The 20,863-nt window shown below is 49.0% G+C and overlaps 1 protein-coding gene across 1 annotated transcript; it reads left to right on the forward strand.

Moving 5' to 3' along the window:
- Positions 1-41: 41 nt before the first annotated feature.
- On the forward strand, positions 42-20,645 carry LOC137341289 (BTB/POZ domain-containing protein KCTD2-like). Its single transcript, XM_068004399.1, is given in 7 exon segments — positions 42-154; positions 156-279; positions 6,972-7,080; positions 13,496-13,587; positions 16,211-16,306; positions 19,576-19,701; positions 20,008-20,645. Coding segments are annotated over 7 exon segments (651 nt in total). The 5' UTR covers positions 42-80; the 3' UTR covers positions 20,038-20,645.
- The last annotated feature ends 218 nt before the right edge of the window (positions 20,646-20,863 follow it).

The following is a 20,863-nucleotide window of genomic DNA, read 5'->3' on the forward strand; positions in this document are numbered from 1 at the left end:
TGTCACAATACCCCCGGTCGCAGACCCGAAGCGTGAAGTTGACCCGGAAGTGTTGCCATATTTCCGGAAATGGCCGCGTGATGGCGGAGCTGCAAAATTCGGGGCCTGCGGGCGGTAATGGTTTGAGCGTTCCCGGGCCCGGCGAGAAACCCGCAACAATGGGTTCGGCTGAACGTGGGAGGAACGTACTTCGTCAGCACCAAACAAACCCTGTGCAGGGACCCCAAATCCTTCCTGTGCCGCTTGTGCCAGGAGGACCCGGACCTGGACTCGGACAAGGTAATGGCGACCCGCAATCCCGTCCCCGTCCCCATGGCGACCCGCAATCCCGTCCCCATGGCGACCCGCAATCCCGTCCCCGTCCCCATGGCGACCCGCAATCCCGTCCCCGTCCCCATGGCGACCCGCAATCCCGCCCCGTCCCCATGGCGACCCGCAATCCCGCCCCGTCCCCATGGCGATCAGTGATCAATAAACCACTTGCTCAGCACCAGCCTCTGAGGATCAAATAACGTCAGACTGGGGACAGCTCACCCAGGCCGCCTCCCCTTGTTTAGCCCAGAGTCCAGTCATTCCCGTGTAATCTCTGCCGCTACTCCCTGTGTGTGTGTTTTTGCAGAGCTCCTGTTAAATGGCAGCCTGCAGGATTCTTTAAACGTTCTTGACTGTGAACTACTTTCATAGCCCATGGTGGAAACAGCATCAATGTTTTAAACAAAAAGAAATGTTGATTGGGTGATGCCAAACTGAGATTTAAAACCCAGTAGATTGTGGAAGGAAGATGAGGAGCTCTATAGTTTACGGGTGCTGAGCTTAGAGTAGGACAAAGAGCAGTCGATTTTTAACACCGTGCTGGGAGAAGGAGTGTGCAAATGGTGTATTGGAAGGAAGGAGAGAGGAAAGATTGGAGGAGCAGTAGTATGGATAAAGTAAAGCGCGACAAGAAAGATAGTGATACAGAAAGAGGTGAGAGAGGGATCGCAGTTGGAACACAGGAATTCTTCTACGAGAAAAGAGCAAGGTCCGTCTAGTCCGCCTTCTACCAACCTGGTAGTCGCATGATACAACGATAATGGAGTTATTGACTAATCATTTTGCAATTAATCTCTATCAATGAGTCTACAACAGACTCAGATAGGAGGTGAGGAAAACCCCTGAGGTGGAGAGCTTGGGGAACCATAGGTCCAAAGTCACCTGTTCCTGCACAGATCAGCCATTAGCTAATTGAATGGCAGAACAGGCTCGAGGGGCTGAAGGGCCTCCTCCTGTTCCTATGTCTCCCAGGTATGCTACACTTACCATCCATCATGTCTCAAGTTACTCATATATTGTATCCAAAGCATTGTTTTCTGAAAGAAATTTATTTTCTATTTTGCATTGGACATCAATGAGAGAGAGCGAGTGAGAGGTGTTAGTAGAGCCTCTGAAGGTTTCGGAGCAGGATTTGGGTCTTGCACAGAATTGCGCTGTAGAGAGGTGAGAATTGCGGAGGGAAAAAGAGAAAGAGCTTGCGTTTATGCAACATGTTTCACATCCTCAGGATTCGCCAAACCACTCACAACCACTGAATTACTTCTGAAGTGTAGTCACAGTTATTACGTGGACAAACATGGCAGCCAAATTGTTTATCGTAAGGTCCCACCAACAGCAAATAAGACTAATGCCCGGTTAAACTGGTTTTGGTGATGTTAATTGAGGGAGGAATATTGGCCAGGACACCGGGAGAATTCCCCTCTTCTTAGAAACGTGCCATGAGATCTTTTACATCCACCCGAGAGGGTAGAGAGAGCCTCGGTTTAATGTCTCATTCAAAAGAAGGCACCTCTAACAGTGCAACACTCCCTCGGTACTACAGTGCAGTCTGGATTATGGGCTCAAATCCTGGGGCGGAGCTTGAACCTTCTAGACTCATAGACAATTTAAGGCAACAAGATTTTCATTGCCTCGTTGAAGGGGTTGGAGGAGACCAAGATATAGCGATTCAGAAATCACCAAATGGGGTGAATGTCACTCTTGCTTTTAAGGGCCTGAAGAGAAATAAGTCAGAGCAATGTCAGTTTCAGCACATATCTCAGATGACAAAAGTGCCCAATGTTTAGCACTAAATTCATAATATCGCTCAAGCCATAGAAATGGGATGTTAGGCGGGATCAGTAGGACACTAATGCGAAGGAAGCTTTCCTCTATATCTAAACTGTGCTGTACTTGTCCTGGAGTGTTTGATGGGACACTGTATTACATCAAATTACATCAAAACTACAGCACAGAAAAAGGCCATTCAGCCCAACTGGTCTATGCGGTGTTATGCTCCACATGAGCCTCCTCCCTCCCTACTTCATCTAACCCTATCAGGATACCCTTCTATTCCTTTCTCCTCATGTGTTTATCTAGCTTCCCCTTAAATGTATCTATGCTATTTACCTCAACTACTCCTTGTGGTAGCGAGTCCACATTCCAACCATTGTTTGGGTAAAGACATTTCTCCTGAATTCCCTATTGGATTATTAGTGTCAGTTTTATATTTATGACCTCTAGTTTTGGTCTCCCCCGCAAGTGGAAACATTTTCTCTATGTCTACCCAATCAAATCCTATCATTATCTTAAAGACCGCTATCAGGTCACCCTGATAGAGATAAGAGCCCAACCTGTTCAGCCTTTCCTGATAAGGATATCCTCTCAGTTCTGGTATCATCCTTGTGAATCTTTTTTTCACCATCCCCAATGCCTCTATATCCTTTCTGTAATATGGAGATCAGAACTGTGCACATTACTCTAAGTTCAACATAATTTCTTTGCTTTTAATTCTATCCCTCCAGAAATGAACCCAGTGCTTGATTTGCCTTTTTATGGCCTTATTAACCTGCGTTACAACTTTTACTGATTTGTGCACCTCTAGATCCTTTTGCTTCTCTGTCCATTTAAACTCTTATTATCCACACAGTATGTGACCGCCTTATTCTTCCTACCACTTAGCTATATTGAAATTCATTTGCCATTACTTGCCCATCTGCAAGTTTATTAATGTCCTCTTGCATTTTGACACATTCTTTGTATTCACTACACCTCCCCAATTTTGAAATTGTACTTCCGATTCCCGAATGCAAATCGTTAATGTAAATTGTGAACAACAGTGGTCCCAGCATCGATCCCTGTGGAACACCACTTCCCAACTTTATGCAGTCTGAGTAGCTACCCTTAACCCCTACTCTCTGTTTTCTGTTTTGTAGCCAACTTGCTATCCATTCTAGTACCTGTTCCCTGACTCCACAGGCTCTGACCTTAGCCATGAGTCAACAGTGCAGTACCTTATCAAAGGCCTTTTGAAATCCAAATATATTACATGTACTGCATTACCCTTGTCTACTCTTTCTGTTACTTCCTCAAAGAATTCAATAAGGTTGGTCAAGCATGACTTTCCCTTCTGAAATCCGTGCTGACTATTCTTTATTATATTTTCATTCTCTAGATGTCTTTCTATTATGTCGTTGAATAAAAGATTCTATTATCTTTCCTACCACTGACGTTAAGCTAGCTGGTCTATAGTTCCCTGGACTTGTTCTATCTCACTTTTTAAATATAGGAATAACATTAGCTGTCCGTCAGTCCTCTGGCACTATTCCCTTTTCTAATGAATTTTCATATATATGTAATAGTGCCTCTGATATCTTTTCCCTAAACTTCTTTTAATACTCACAGATGCAATCCATCCAGACCAGGGTCTTATCCTACCTTAGTTTGATTACTGTAGAAGGATCTTTACTATGTATCTAACCCATGCTGTACCAGCCCTGGGAGTGATTAATGGGTCAGTGTAGAGGGAGCTTTACTCTGTATCTAACCCGTGCTGTACCTGCCCTGGGAGTGTTTGATGGGACAGTGTAGAGGGAGCTTTACTCTGTATCTAACCCGTGCTGTACCTGTCCTGGGAGTGTTTGATGGGACAGTGTAGAGGGAGCTTTACTCTGTATCTAACCCGTGCTGTACCTGCCCTGGAAGTGTTTGATGTGGAGCGAGCTTGACACTCTATGTAACCCATGCTCTCCCTGCCCTGTGAGTGATGTGGGCAGTGTAGAGGGTGCTTTACCTAGGCGTGCTCCATAATGACACTGGGTGCCCGAAATAGAAAGTGTTCCATTCCTCAGCGCTAACGTCCCTCACCTTGATAAGCAGAAAATAGAACTAAATGTCTAGTCATTAAGGCAATTAATAGATGGTATAGTATGGCAGTGTACACAGTGACAGAATTGTACCCCAGTGTTATACAGTGACAGATCCGTATCCACCAGTACTGTACCTCAGTGTTATACAGTGACAAATCTGTACCCACCAGTACAGTACCCAGTGTTATACAGTGGCAGACCTGTACCCACCTGTATTGTACCGCAGTAGAATCATAGAAAATTACTGCACAGAAGAAGGCCATTCGGCCCATCGTGTCTGTGCTAGCTGACAAAGAGCTATCCAGCCTGATCCCACTTTCCAGCTCTTGATCCATAGTGCTATACAGTGACAGACCAGTATTGTATCCCAGCGTAATGCAGTGATAGTCTTGCATCCCAGCATTATACAGTGACAGTCTTTCATCCCAGCGTAATACAGTGATAGGCTAGTACCCCAGCGTAATACAGTGATAGGCTAGTACCCCAGCGTTATACAGTGATAGGCTTGTACCCCAGCGTTATACAGTGATAGGCTAGTACCCCAGCGTTATACAGTGATAGGCTTGTACCCCAGCGTAATACAGTGATAGGCTTGTACCCCAGCGTTATACTGTGATAGGCTTGTACCCCAGCGTAATACAGTGATAGGCTTGTACCCCAGCGTTATACAGTGATAGTCTTGTACCCCAGCGTTATACTGTGATAGGCTAGTACCCCAGCGTAATACAGTGATAGGCTTGTACCCCAGCGTAATACAGTGATAGGCTTGTACCCCAGCGTTATACAGTGATAGGCTTGTACCCCAGCGTAATACAGTGATAGGCTTGTACCCCAGCGTTATACAGTGATAGGCTAGTACCCCAGCGTAATACAGTGATAGGCTTGTACCCCAGCGTTATACAGTGATAGGCTTGTACCCCAGCGTAATACAGTGATAGGCTTGTACCCCAGCGTTATACAGTGATAGGCTTGTACCCCAGCATAATACAGTGATAGGCTTGTACCCCAGCGTTATACTGTGATAGGCTAGTACCCCAGCGTAATACAGTGATAGGCTTGTACCCCAGCGTAATACAGTGATAGGCTTGTACCCCAGCGTTATACAGTGATAGGCTTGTACCCCAGCGTTATACAGTGATAGGCTTGTACCCCAGCGTTATACAGTGATAGGCTTGTACCCCAGCGTTATACTGTGATAGGCTTGTACCCCAGCGTAATACAGTGATAGGCTTGTACCCCAGCGTTATACAGTGATAGGCTTGCACCCCAGCGTTATACAGTGATAGGCTTGTACCCCAGCGTTATACAGTGATAGGCTTGTACCCCAGCGTTATACAGTGATAGGCTTGCACCCCAGCGTTATACAGTGATAGGCTTGCACCCCAGCGTAATACAGTGATAGGCTTGTACCCCAGCGTAATACAGTGATAGGCTTGTACCCCAGCGTTATACAGTGATAGGCTTGCACCCCTGCGTTATACTGTGATAGGCTTGTACCCCAGCGTTATACAGTGATAGGCTTGTACCCCAGCGTTATACTGTGATAGGCTTGTACCCCAGCGTTATACTGTGATAGGCTTGTACCCCAGCGTTATACAGTGATAGGCTTGTACCCCAGCGTTATACAGTGATAGGCTTGCACCCCAGCGTTATACAGTGATAGGCTTGTACCCCAGCGTTATACAGTGATAGGCTTGTACCCCAGCGTTATACAGTGATAGTCTTGCACCCCAGCGTTATACAGTGATAGTCTTGCACCCCAGCGTTATACAGTGATAGTCTTGCACCCCAGCGTTATACAGTGATAGGCTTGTACCCCAGCGTTATACAGTGATAGGCTTGTACCCCAGCGTTATACAGTGATAGTCTTGCACCCCAGCGTTATACAGTGATAGGCTTGCACCCCAGCGTAATACAGTGATAGGCTTGTACCCCAGCGTAATACAGTGATAGGCTTGTACCCCAGCGTTATACAGTGATAGGCTTGTACCCCAGCGTTATACAGTGATAGGCTTGTACCCCAGCGTTATACAGTGATAGTCTTGTACCCCAGCGTTATACAGTGATAGGCTTGTACCCCAGCGTTATACAGTGATAGGCTTGTACCCCAGCGTTATACAGTGATAGTCTTGCACCCCAGCGTAATACAGTGATAGGCTTGTACCCCAGCGTTATACTGTGATAGGCTTGTACCCCAGCGTTATACTGTGATAGGCTTGTACCCCAGCGTTATACAGTGATACGCTTGTACCCCAGCATTATACAGTGATAGGCTTGTACCCCAGCGTAATACAGTGATACGCTTGTACCCCAGCGTTATACAGTGATACGCTTGTACCCCAGCGTTATACAGTGATACGCTTGTACCCCAGCGTTATACAGTGATAGGCTTGTACCCCAGCGTTATACAGTGATAGGCTTGTACCCCAGCGTTATACAGTGATACGCTTGTACCCCAGCGTTATACAGTGATAGGCTTGTACCCCAGCGTTATACAGTGATACGCTTGTACCCCAGCGTTATACAGTGATACGCTTGTACCCCAGCGTTATACAGTGATACGCTTGTACCCCAGCGTTATACAGTGATAGGCTTGTACCCCAGTGTTATATCGCTGAAAATACTGTCTCCAGACACGACCCACATTTTTAAGGTAGAATCTATAATTGTACTGCTGGTGTTTTTCATAGTTGAAGTTGAGAAAAGTTCACTCATTCACCACTGCACCACATTCAAAGCTCGGCTCTGAATCATGTGAGGTAATTTCATATTGTAGCATATTCTATGTTCTGTTTTCTCTCTGTTTTGCAGGATGAAACTGGTGCCTATCTTATTGACAGAGACCCGAGTTACTTTGGCCCGATCCTCAACTACCTGCGACATGGCAAACTGATCATTAACAAGGACTTGGCGGAGGAGGGTGAGAGCTGAAAACCTGAAATATAACCCATGACACTCTGGCATTAGAGCATTGACAGGAAGGTTGGCTAGACATGAGCAAGAAAAGTAATCCAGATGTTGGTGAGAACATTCAGGTGGACACTGTGCTAGACCCCAAGATTGACCCTGATATAGATTGGGACGTTACCCCTGTGGTTGGCCAGATCATCGAGGTGACAGTAACTGTATTAGTACAGTTGGATTCCTAGTCAGGATGGTTTTGTGGGTCTTTCATTAGTGTTTAGTAACTAAGAAGCTGCATTTATATAGCACCATTCACAACCTCAGGACACCTCAAAGCGTTTTGCAGCCAACGAGGAATTTTTTGAAGTGTAATTACTTGTAATGTAGGAAATGTGGCAGCCAATTTACGCACAGCAAGGTCCCACAAACAGCAATGTGATAATGACCCCAGATAATCTGTTTTAGTGATGTTGGTTGAGAGATAAATATTGGCCAGGACACCGGGGTGAACTCCCCTGCTCTTCTTAGAAATAGAGCCATGGGATCTTTTGCTTCCACCTGAGAGGGCAGACGGGGTCTCGGTTTAAAGTCTCATCCGAAAGATGGCACCCATTGACAGTGCTGCACTCCCTCGGTACTGCAGTGAAGTGTCAGTCTGGATTATGTGCTCAAGTCTCGTAGGGCTTGAACCCACGATTTCTGACTCGGAGGCGAGAGTGCTACCCACTGAGCGAGGGCTGATGCTGGAGGTCAAGCACATTCCAGCAACGCTGATTCAGAAAGTGACGGTTAACTCTGTGTTTAACTGTTGCACCCAAAGGACAGATCCTGAGGCGATGGTGTTGTGGGAGGAAGCTCCATGCACTGGACAAACGATGTGTGAAGCTTCTTGATTTTCATGGTGGCTGGACCTTTTGATTGATACGGAATGCTGAACTGCAGCTCTTGTGTTCCTGGCATAAGCAGTAACGTTCTTCCAGTTACAGTCAGTGAGGTACTTTAGAATGCAGTCACTGCTGTTGTGTAGGCAAATGCAGCAACCAATTTGCACACAGCAGGATCCCACAAACAGCAAGTGGCCTGTTGATCTGTTTCTGGTGGTGAAGGTAGAGGGAGAAGTGTTGGAAATTTAGGGCTAATGTGTTCAGTATTAAGAAAAAAGGCAGGAGATTAGGATTAACATAGAGCTGCCACACCGAACAAAATCGGTGGAGCAGGTTCATGGGGCCAATGGGCTGCTTCTGTTCCAGTGACGCTGACACTGGGTGCCTGAAATGAAAAGTGCTGCATCCTCCAGCACTAACAGCCTCACCGTGATAAGCACACAAAATACTTAGCAAGGTGGGATCTAGAGACGTGAGCTGAATTTAAGGTTTGATTTATACGCCCAGTCCTTAAGGAGGTTGGTTTGTACTACGAGGAGGTCACCAGTCCAGTGTTTGATTTGTTGGTGAGGTCTAGAGGTTGTTACACAGGTAACATAGAAACAGCAACAGCATTAGAAATGTCATTCTAAAGACCAGGGTCAGCTAGAGTATCAGCAGTGGCTTAGTGTATTACAGATTTAGCTGCACTCTGTGACCAAATTAAAGAATCTTGTACACAACCTCTATCCCGACACACGTCAGTTGCTTATAACAAATGCAGATTGTCCAGTTGAGGTTTCATTAGCGCCTGTTGTAAACAGTAGTTGGAATGTGGACTTGATTTGGGGTTCTGAGGTCCCGTCCGATATAGGTGGGGCTGACAATACTTTGCCGTAACTCCTGCAGAGGATGATATGGCTAAGCTAAAATGACATTTACATCCGATGCGTTGCAATGGGCAAAGGTCCAGGTCACTGCAGCAAACGTGAAGCCTGCCAAGTACCTGGATAAGAGGCCTGTTCCTGCTGAGTGAGAAAGCTGATCAGTCATCCTGCAGAGAAGACTGCACTTTGTGCATACTAGATGGGTTTAATTAATGCAAATTAAAATTTATTGCATCTCCCCCAAAGCAAAGTCTTTGACCGCCTTTAAAACCGCACCAGCGCACCTCATCCAGTAGCCTTGTGTTAAGTGCACATTTAGAATAGCCCAAAACCAGAGACCAGAAGCTCCCAGATTTGATTTGCAGTCTGTTCTGAATTAGCGCAAGTCAGACTGGGTGGTGATGCTGTGCTACAGTTGGCATCAGCTCCCCTGTGTTTCCACCAGGCTTCCTGCTTGTGTGTGTGTGTAGACATCAGGTGAGGACACAATTGGACTGAGTTCTGATCTGCATGACAGTCGAATACTCTGCTGACACACACTTAAAGGATAGCCAGTTGGCTGATGTACTAAATGGTGGATGTTAACCGGTGACCGTGGAATTATAGCCCAGCCAGAGTCTGTGCCTTCAGGAGAGCAGCGAGAAAATAGGAAAATCATTGACAAAAAAATCTGGAAAAGTTTGTGTTGGGCACTGAGCGCCGAGTGAGCGTTGGGCACTGAGCGCCGAGTGAGCGTTGGGCACTGAGCGCCGAGTGAGCGTTGGGCACTGAGCGCCGAGTGAGCGTTGGGCACTGAGCGCCGAGTGAGCGTTGGGCACTGAGCGCCGAGTGAGCGAGCGTCGGGCACTGAGCGCCGAGTGAGCGAGCGTCGGGCACTGAGCGCCGAGTGAGCGAGCGTCGGGCACTGAGCGCCGAGTGAGCGAGCGTCGGGCACTGAGCGCCGAGTGAGCGAGCGTCGGGCACTGAGCGCCGAGTGAGCGAGCGTCGGGCACTGAGCGCCGAGTGAGCGAGCGTCGGGCACTGAGCGCCGAGTGAGCGAGCGTCGGGCACTGAGCGCCGAGTGAGCGAGCGTCGGGCACTGAGCGCCGAGTGAGCGAGCGTCGGGCACTGAGCGCCGAGTGAGCGAGCGTCGGGCACTGAGCGCCGAGTGAGCGAGCGTCGGGCACTGAGCGCCGAGTGAGCGAGCGTCGGGCACTGAGCGCCGAGTGAGCGAGCGTCGGGCACTGAGCGCCGAGTGAGCGAGCGTCGGGCACTGAGCGCCGAGTGAGCGAGCGTCGGGCACTGAGCGCCGAGTGAGCGAGCGTCGGGCACTGAGCGCCGAGTGAGCGAGCGTCGGGCACTGAGCGCCGAGTGAGCGAGCGTCGGGCACTGAGCGCCGAGTGAGCGAGCGTCGGGCACTGAGCGCCGAGTGAGCGAGCGTCGGGCACTGAGCGCCGAGTGAGCGAGCGTCGGGCACTGAGCGCCGAGTGAGCGAGCGTCGGGCACTGAGCGCCGAGTGAGCGAGCGTCGGGCACTGAGCGCCGAGTGAGCGAGCGTCGGGCACTGAGCGCCGAGTGAGCGAGCGTCGGGCACTGAGCGCCGAGTGAGCGAGCGTCGGGCACTGAGCGCCGAGTGAGCGAGCGTCGGGCACTGAGCGCCGAGTGAGCGAGCGTCGGGCACTGAGCGCCGAGTGAGCGAGCGTCGGGCACTGAGCGCCGAGTGAGCGAGCGTCGGGCACTGAGCGCCGAGTGAGCGAGCGTCGGGCACTGAGCGCCGAGTGAGCGAGCGTCGGGCACTGAGCGCCGAGTGAGCGAGCGTCGGGCACTGAGCGCCGAGTGAGCGAGCGTCGGGCACTGAGCGCCGAGTGAGCGAGCGTCGGGCACTGAGCGCCGAGTGAGCGAGCGTCGGGCACTGAGCGCCGAGTGAGCGAGCGTCGGGCACTGAGCGCCGAGTGAGCGAGCGTCGGGCACTGAGCGCCGAGTGAGCGAGCGTCGGGCACTGAGCGCCGAGTGAGCGAGCGTCGGGCACTGAGCGCCGAGTGAGCGAGCGTCGGGCACTGAGCGCCGAGTGAGCGAGCGTCGGGCACTGAGCGCCGAGTGAGCGAGCGTCGGGCACTGAGCGCCGAGTGAGCGAGCGTCGGGCACTGAGCGCCGAGTGAGCGAGCGTCGGGCACTGAGCGCCGAGTGAGCGAGCGTCGGGCACTGAGCGCCGAGTGAGCGAGCGTCGGGCACTGAGCGCCGAGTGAGCGAGCGTCGGGCACTGAGCGCCGAGTGGGCGAGCGTCGGGCACTGAGCGCCGAGTGGGCGAGCGTCGGGCACTGAGCGCCGAGCGGGCGAGCGTCGGGCACTGAGCGCCGAGCGGGCGAGCGTCGGGCACCGAGCGCCGAGCGGGCGAGCGTCGGGCACCGAGCGCCGAGCGGGCGAGCGTCGGGCACCGAGCGCCGAGCGGGCGAGCGTCGGGCACCGAGGGCCGAGCGGGCGAGCGTCGGGCACCGAGGGCCGAGCGGGCGAGCGTCGGGCACCGAGGGCCGAGCGGGCGAGCGTCTGGCACCGAGGGCCGAGCGGGCGAGCGTCTGGCACCGAGGGCCGAGCGGGCGAGCGTCGGGCACCGAGGGCCGAGCGGGCGAGCGTCGGGCACCGAGGGCCGAGCGGGCGAGCGTCGGGCACCGAGGGCCGAGCGGGCGAGCGTCGGGCACCGAGGGCCGAGTGGGCGAGCGTCGGGCACCGAGTGGGCGAGTGGGCGAGCGTTGGGCACCGAGTGGGCGAGTGTTGGGCACTGAGCGCCGAGTGGGTGGATGTTTGGTATTGAGCCAACCTAAAAATTATAAATAGCTGCTGATGAATTCTCCTCATCGAAGCCTCTTGTTTTTCGGACAGGAGGGAAGTATACAGTGTCCCTCGGGTCAGTATTGGGACCACTGCTCTTTTTGATGTATGTTAATGTCCCGGACTTGGGTATAATGGGCTTAATTTCAATGCAGATGTCACAAAACTCAGAAATGTAGTAAACTGTGAGGGGGATAGTAGTAGATTTCAGGAGGATATAGACAAACTGCAGAGAAGTGTAAAGTGATGCATTTTGGAAGGAAAAATTACCAAAGGCAGTATAAACTAAATGGTACAATTTTAAAAGAGGTGCAGGAGCAGAGAGACCTGGGGGTTCATAAACACAAATCTTTGAAGGTGGCAGGCAAGCTGATAAAGCTGTTTAAAAAAGCACATGGGATCCTGGGCTTTATAAAAAGAGACCGAGTACAAAAGCAAAGAAGTTATGCTGAACCTTTTAAAATCACAGGTTAGAGCTTAGCTAGAGTATTGTGTCCAATTCTGGGCACCACAGTTTAGAAAGGACATCAAGGCCTTAGAGAGGGTGCAGAAGAGATTTACTTGAATGTTTCCAGGGATGAGGGGTTTCAGTTATGTGGAGAGATTGGAGAAGCTGGGATTGTTCTCCTTAGATCAGATCAGATTTAATAGAAGTATTCAAAATTATGAGGGGTTTTGATAGAGTAGATAAGAAAAAACTTTCCACTGACTGGAGGGTCGGTAACCAGAGGACACAGATTTAAGATAATTGGCAAAAGAACCAGAGGCGAGATGAGGAGAAACTTTTTTACACAGCGAGTTGTTGTGATCTGGAATGCACTGCCTGAAAGGGTGATGGAATCAGATTCAATAATAACTTCAAATTGGATCGATACCTTAAAAATTTGGATGGCTATGTGGAAAGAGCGGGGGAGTGGGACAAATTGGAAGCTCTTTCAGAGAGCCGGCACAGGCATGATGGGCCGAATGGCCCTCCATCTGTGCTGTATGATGCTATGATTTGTAAATTTAGCTGTAATGACTGAGAATTCAGAAACGTACTATTAAGCAGTCACCTTTAATGATTTTTCAAATTAAGGTCCTAGTCTACATTCTATAATTTTACACGCCAGGAGCAGCCTTCCCTTTGATACCTTTCTTTATTTTGAGCCCGCTTGACCACTGATTACTACAGTTTTTTACTGGGAAGCCCAGATGAAGAGCCAGTGCCCAGAGTGCAGAGCCCCAGCCAGGTTGAGCAGAGTGAAATGTGAGGTGAATGCAAGGGCATTCAAGCTTTCTGTCTTCGTGGCTGGGTAGATGTACCATGGATCCTTGGGGCCACGAGTAGGCCGGGGTTTTCTGCTCCAGCGCTAGCCAGCCTGCATTGCTTTGTCCATTAAGTTAAATTAGTGGAAAATATTGCAAAATGGGGAAAACTCACGCTATAAAGTTTAAATCCATGTTCCTGTGACTTTGCATCTATCTCAAGTTCCTGACATTCCCAGATCTTGCTGTTCTGGTTTAAGGTTTCCCCACCAGTGAGACAACAAAGCTGCCTACAGCCTGCCCATCCACAAATTTCAAACAGGACAAGCCAGTGAATGCGAAATATAAGCCTAAGTAGGGGCTGATCTACCTGGGGTTCGAGGGTCAGATTTCTGTGGCTGAGAAGCCTCAGGAGGCCCGCAGGTCGCACTGTGGACATGTCTGCGCTGTGTGCGCGGCGTTCAGTTATAGAAACACCTGGATGTTTATGGCAGGGTAGAGCTGGTAGAATTTCCTGTTTGAGGCAGTGTTTGAGCAGATGCTGGGTGGTCACTGGGCTTGTGATCCTATTGCTGGTGGAGTCAGGCCCTGGCTGACCCTGCTTTCTAATCTCTGCTGTGTTTTTCTAGGAGTGCTGGAGGAGGCGGAGTTCTATAACATTGCGTTACTTGTTCGATTGGTCAAAGAACGCATTCGGGACCTTGAGAATAGGACCTCACTGGTGAGCCCTTGTTCAGTATTGGCTGTTTGGTCATTTATTTCATTGAAAACCAGGTACCTAAAGCCTGGTTTTCTGACAGCTCTCTGAAAACCAGTCTGCGTTTACACCACACGCAGGCAGAGTGCAAACATGGGGATTTCCTGAGTGTGTGGCACACATTACACCCCCAGGGCGGTGGGGTGAGGTTGGAGAATGGGGATTCAAAAAATAAAGAATCTACATTTTATTTAAATTGGAAGTGTCCTTGTGAATTCAACACAGAATGTCCAGTCAGTGTGTTATATTATCTTTCAGGGGAGGGGGTTGAGTTTGGGATGTGCCAATAAAAACATCATCTCATCTATGCATGACCCCTGACCCAGTTCACCAAAAGGTACCAACTGCACCCATAGAGCAAAGCAAAACATAAACCTGCTACCAGAAAGGCAGACCCCCCTCCCCCACTTGGTTGGAGTTCAAACATTTCCAACTTCACAACAGATACATTAGATGAGAAAAATATTTTGTGCAACAGTCAGCTGCATGAAGCAGATTTAAGCCGAGCCTATTGCTGGTGAGGAACCATCTCTTTCCCAGCCAATTATCTCTCCTCATAATTGCCTTCTGGGTTGTTTCCGCAGGCAATAGTTGCCCTCTACCACCTTGCCCACATCTGAAGCCTGACTGTGTTTTGGCAAGCTATTTAACTATAGGGGGCATCACAACTGAGCCCATTTGTGTCCTCATTCAGTTTCCAATCAGGCACACTTTCCAGCAAGGGTCACTGGATGGCGGTCAGGGGCGGGAACCCTGGTTGATTTTTGTTCCTTAGCCCTGGGACAGCAATCTTACTGCCACATCCCAGATGCCAGTCTTCAGCCAATTTGATTCATTCCAGGTGATATCAAGAAACGGCTAAGTGCACTGGACACAGCAAAGGCTATGGGCCCCGACAACATCCCGGCTGTAGTTCTGAAGACTTGTGCTCCAGAACTAGCCGCGCCTCTAGCCAAGCTGTTCCAGTACAGCTACAACACTGGCATCTACCCGACAATGTGGATAATTGCCCAGGTATATCCTGTCCACAAAAAGCAGGACAAATCCAATCCAGCCAATTACCACCCTATCAGCCTACTCTCAATCATCAGTAAAGTGATGGAAGGTGTCGTCGACAGTGCTATCAAGCGGCACTTACTCACCAATAACCTGCTCACTGATGCTCAGTTTGGGTCCTGCTCCAGACCTCATCACAGCCTTGATCCAAACATGGACAAAAGAGATGAATTCCAGAGATGAGGTGAGAGTGACTGCCCTTGACATCGAGGCTGCATTTGACCGAGTGTGGCACCAAGGAGCCCTAGGAGAACTGAAGTCGATGGGAATCAGGGGGAAAGCTCTCCAGAGGCTGGAGTCATACCTAGCATGAAGGAAAATGGTAGTGGTTGTTGGAGGCCAATCATCTCAGCCCCAAGAGATCGCTGCAGGGGTTCCTCAGGGCAGTGTCCTAGGCCCAACCATCTTCAGCTGCTTCATCAATGACCTTACTCCATCATAAGGTCAGAAATATTGATGATTGCACAGTGTTCAGTTCCATTTGCAACCCCTCAGATAATAAAGCAGTCCATGCCCGCATGCAACAAGATCTGGACAACATCCAGGCTTGGGCTGATAAGTGGCAAGTAACATTCGTGCCAGACAAGTGCCAGGAAATGACCGTCTCCAACAAGAGAGAGCCTAACTACTTCCCCTTGACATTACCATCGCCAAATCCCCACCATCAACATCCTGGGGATCGTCATTGACCAGTAACTCTACTGGACCAGCCACATAAATGCCGTGGCTACTAGAGCATGTCAGAGGCTGGATATCCTGCAGTGAGTGGCTCACCTCCTGACTCCCCAAAGCCTTTCCACCATCTACAAGGCACAAGTCAGGAGTGTGATGGAATACTCTCCACTTGCCTGGATGGGTAGAGCTGCAACAACGCTCAAGAAGCTCGCCTGAACGGCACATCCAATAGCCGAAACATCCGCCCCCTTCACCACCAGCATACCGTGGCTGCAGTGTGTACCATCTACAGGATGCACTGCAGCAACTCGCCAAGGCTTCTTCGACAACATCTCCTAAACCCGCGACCTCCACCACCTAGGAGGACAAGAGCAGCAGGCGCATGGGAACACCAACAACTCCAAGTTCACCTCCAAGTCACACACCATCCCGACTTGGAAATATATCGCCGTTCCTTCATCGTCGCTGGGTCAAAATCCTGGAAGCTCTGCCTAACAGCACTGTGGGAGAACCTTCAGCACACGGACTGCAGCGGTTCAAGAAGGCGGCTCACCACCACCTTCTCAAGGGCAATTAGGGATGGGCAATAAATAGCAGCTTTGCCAGTGATGCCCACATCCGGAGAATTAATTTTTAAAAACTAAGCCCGAGATCAGTTAACTCGGCAGACCAGAAATTATAGCTGGCACCTTCTGCTCTGGTGGTTCAGACACACTCTGCCTCGTAGTGAGGACTAACGAGTGAACTTGTCCAATGTAGTGATGAGGATAAGTCTCGGTGTTTGTGTCTGACTGTCCTATGCATTAATGAGAATTACCACGCAAGTGTTTTTGAAAATATGATGTCCTCTCCACAGGGTCCAGTTAAACACGTTTACCGTGTCCTGCAGTGTCAGGAGGAGGAACTCACCCAGATGGTTTCTACAATGTCGGACGGTTGGAAATTTGAGCAGGTACCACCTCAGTTTTCATTCATTGTTAACTCTGGATCTGCAGTACTGGCCGGGTAGCTCATTGAAACCATCAGCACAGTGTGCAGCAGCAGTTGAGAGGGTACATTAATGACAACTAAACTAATACTGGGAATTGGGATAGCTGGGCGTATTTACATTGAGGGGAGATGTTATCGCGGTGTCTAGATTCTGAGGGACACAGATAGGGTTAAATAGTGATAAATTGCGATAAACACAAACCCTAACCAGGGGACTCTGGCTTAAGCGCAGAAGAGGGAAGATGAGCAGAGTCAGAATGAACAGCTTGACACAGGGTGGGGAATGTGTGCAAAGACTGCCCAGGGAGACAGCAGAGGTGAACAGTGTCAGCAAATTCAAGAGGAATGGAATAGTTCTTTTGGTGAAAGAGGCAGTTGATGGCCATAAGAGACAGAGTGTAGGGTGGGTTTGTTTGAACTATCGGGGAGGTCCCCGTGGTCTTCTGTGGCCCTCTACACCCCTGTGTAATGTGAGATAGGAGTTCCCCTGTGGCCCTCTACACCCCTGTGTAATGTAGGGTGGGAGTTCCCCTGTGGCCCTCTACACCCCTGTGTAATGTGAGATGGGAGTTGCCCGCATCAACCTGTAGGCCCCTGTAAGCACTGTTCATATAAACCTTTGAATAACATTCTGCACCTAGTTTGATTGCTGTATGCAGAAGATGACTGTATAGGGGTGCAGTTATGCAATGTGATATTAGCATACAGGTGCGCTTGTGTGAAATTCCTCCCAGCTATTCGAATAAAAGATGATCTGTTCATAATAAAGGGGGTTAAATGCCTTAGAATAGCAGATCTGAACATAGATACATACCCACGCATAGTAACTACAGGGTGAATCACACTGGTGATATTAGCAAGTGAACAGATGGGGTTATGGCATGCTAATATCATTATAGCCCAATTTCACCCGTATGTTACAGCGTGTGGTTACAGACTCCACTTTGTGTCGATAACGCATCCCGACCCTATCCGCAGGCAGTGTATTGCAAAATGTCTGCCTTTGTGTTACACCAGCTGGTTGAGAACTGCCCACAGAATAAACGCTCCCATCTACTGGAACCACGGCTGTTTCCATGGGCCGGTTTTAAAAGGCTCTCTTTAGAATCTGCGTTCTCTGTGGGAGGAGTTCCTCTGGTCACCGTGAGTAGCGACACTGATTTCTGACTTTCCTACAGTGACCAGAAGATTCCTCTCCCTTGGTGAGGTGTAGCTACTTTTGGAGGAGCCTTTACACTTCTTCAAAGCTTTCCAATTGGGGTCTTTCTGGTATCTCCAACTGAAAATCATAGTTCCCCAATACCATTTGCTATTGTATTGAATGTACAGGTTTGGGTAACTCAAGCAGCCTTTGTGGGCTACTTGGGTATGTAACATGGTGTCTCTGGGGCCACATATCAAGTTTAATTCCCTGTCCCTATTAGTTTGCGGATATCGGAAGTTGCTGATACCAACAGTCTTAGTGTTCTGGTGTAGGGTTCATCCACCGATGAGGCAGCAGTGCTAGGAACAGCCCTTTCCAAATCTCTAGGCCCACAAATTTCAAACCAGAAAGAAATATAACTGCATATAGATCTGAGCTGGCTGGATTATCTGGGTTCACAAGCTGCAGGTGACCCGTGGGCTGTAGTTTGCCCCCCACTGTAAAGTGCTCTTGGGGGAGGGGAATTGCACCCAGCATATGAAATACTTGCTGTATTTTCCATTTACTTTATTCCTATTTAGTTTTGTTTATCTCATAGAATCATAGAATGATACAGCACAGAAGGAGGCCATTCGGCCCATTGTGGCTTTGCTGACTCTTTGAAAGACCTATCCAATTAGTCCCACCCCCCTGCTCTTTCCCCATAGCCCTGCAAATTTTTCCCCTTCCAAGTATTTATCGAATTCCCTTTTGAAAGTTGCTATTGAACCTGCTTCCACCACCCTTTTAGGCAGTGCATATCTGATTCACTTCCCCTACCTCCAAAGGTGGAGGGTCAATTTCACAGTAATGGAGGCCAATGTTACCTGCAGTACTCAGTGAGAATGAAGCTGCTGTAACTTAGTGAAGGCCGCAGGCTTGCGGTTCTCAGGAAAACTGGAGGATTCACCGGGGGGGCAGCCCCGAAAACACTGGTAAGAATCCTATGCAATAAAAACAGAATTGGACTTATGCAGCCACTGCAAACCCAGTGTCCCTGCTCGTAGTGGTTATAGAGAAGATTCTCACTTGTGGGGCAGTACGGGTAAGCCTTGCCTTCATTACTATAAAGCTCACTTCATCAACCTTGGTAGTAGGAACATGCCACTTCTCAGAACTTTTATTTTTCATAACAGTTTTCTCCCCTCCTTTCCAGAAGGTGCTGACTGCTCGCCGTGTACGGTTTGACCAGTGCCAGCACTCCCTTCACCTACCAGACCACCGGGCTAGTTCACATCACTGCTAAAGGATGGTGGGCTACACCTGGTGCCGAGTGAGGATGAATGATTTAGGAAGAAAGTATTAACCGTGTTCCTCTATCCTTGACCCAAGGTTTAACCCCCACGTGCGGCTCTCCCTCTGTCAGAGCTGGTGTGCGGGTGATAGTTAAGTTCCTGTGTAAGATGGTACCCACGTAGTAACTGTCAGTCTCCCCTGCTGCTGCTTCTGTCGATGTAGCGGTTAAAATTGCGGGGGGTCCCCAATTAAAAGGAAAAACTTGCATTTATACAGCACCTTTCTTGACCTCAGGACGGCCCAGAGCACTTTACAGCAAATGGAGTACTTTTGAAGTGTAGTCGCTATTGTAATGTAAGAAATGAGGCAGCCAATTTGTGCACAGCAAGATCCCACAAATAGCAATGGGATAATGAGCTGATAATCTGTTTTATTGATGTTGGTTGAGGGATAAATATTGGCCAGGACACCGGGAGAACTCCCCTGCTCTTCTTTGAATAGTGCCGTGGGATCTTTTACACCCACCTGAGAGGGCAGACGTTTAACGTCTCATCCTAAAGACGGCACCTCCAACAGTGCAGCGCTCCCTCAGTACTGCACTGGGAATGTCAGCCTGGGTTTTGTGCTCAAGTCTCTGGATCTCGAGGCTGCTATGTCTGGTGATCTCTCCCATTCAGATGGTTGCAGTATCCGATTGTATTGGGGAAGAAAACTTCAATGCTGTGGAAGGCTGTAAGAAAGGTGTGTGTAATTTTACCTGGTGCCCCATTGTGAGTACTGCTGCTATTTTAAATTCTGCGGTTCTGTCTCAGCTCATTAGCATCGGATCCTCGTACAACTATGGCAATGAAGATCAGGCTGAATTCCTCTGCGTTGTCTCCAGGGAGCTGAATAACTCAACAAATGGAATTGTCATAGAGCCTAGTGAAAAAGCCAAGGTACCACTCTGTCCCTCCTTCACCTCTTGTTCTCTCTCATCCGTTTGCTTTTGCCGTCTCATGACGTGCCAACCTCGTGCAGTCAAGTTGAGGCAGTTTGAAATATTCTTTGCATTTCATTGTTAGTGGTTAGAATGTGGAACATGCAAATGTGGAGACAGCTGGACGCACTCCTGGAGAAGGGATCGGGGGATATTTTGGGGTTGAGATCTACCAAAACAGTCGGGTTTATTTGGCCTACCGACTTTTTCCTGTTTCTAAAAACTTCTAATGATCTTGTCTCCCGATATTTTTTTGGAAACACAGATCCTGCAAGAGCGAGGTTCGAGAATGTGACCTTAACAGATTGGATCTGCTGTTTACATTCCTTACCTTGAAGAGGAATCCTTCACTTGCTGGGGCACCAAACCTTTGCCATACTCTGACACCGGCCTCGATGCTTTCAGTTCACACGGGCCTCCTTGATCAGTGGACTCATTTTACTGAAGAACTCAACCTCTCTGCCTTTCACTGAAGCCTATGAGAGGCTTACAGCACTTCTCTCAAGAATTAATTGTAAAAGCTGCCAAATCTCCCCGTGTCGTTGTTTGCTGTTGTGTAATATATATTCAATCAATGCATTTAATTGCCTTTAACAGACCTGTGAAGTTGCTCATTCCTTGGAGACTTGGAAGCAGAGCCACAGTCTGACCATCGTGTCTGCTTTGTGAGAGTTCCTTTCTGTTCTTCCTATGGAGCATTGTGTGCATGGATTCCACTCAAAGAATTCAGGGTGGGTTTTGGGGGGGTGGGGAAGGATGCAGTATTGTAATTATTGAGTAAACACTTAATTAAGTTAACTTCCACAACTCTTGTTAATGTTTTATCCCCTCTTGCATTATGGATCACTGTACTTTTAAGACATGATGATGTGATGATTAAACCACTCAGTATTGTCACTAGGATTTCACTGAAGTGTTGTGTCGTATGTGAAGAATTTTCACAGTGTCCATTTGAACTGTGCAAAACACCCAGCAATACAATTCTAGGTTGTGCCCCTCCAAATTTGGGTTTCGCTAGAGAGCATTTTGAGCTATGTAACTGATGGATACAGGTCTGTCATGGTATAACACAGGTACCCCATGAATTCTTTATCCCAGAGGGCTGTGGTGCTCAGTCATTA

The sequence above is a fragment of the Heptranchias perlo genome, chromosome 23 (genome assembly GCF_035084215.1).
Source record: "Heptranchias perlo isolate sHepPer1 chromosome 23, sHepPer1.hap1, whole genome shotgun sequence".
NCBI lineage: Eukaryota > Metazoa > Chordata > Chondrichthyes > Hexanchiformes > Hexanchidae > Heptranchias > Heptranchias perlo.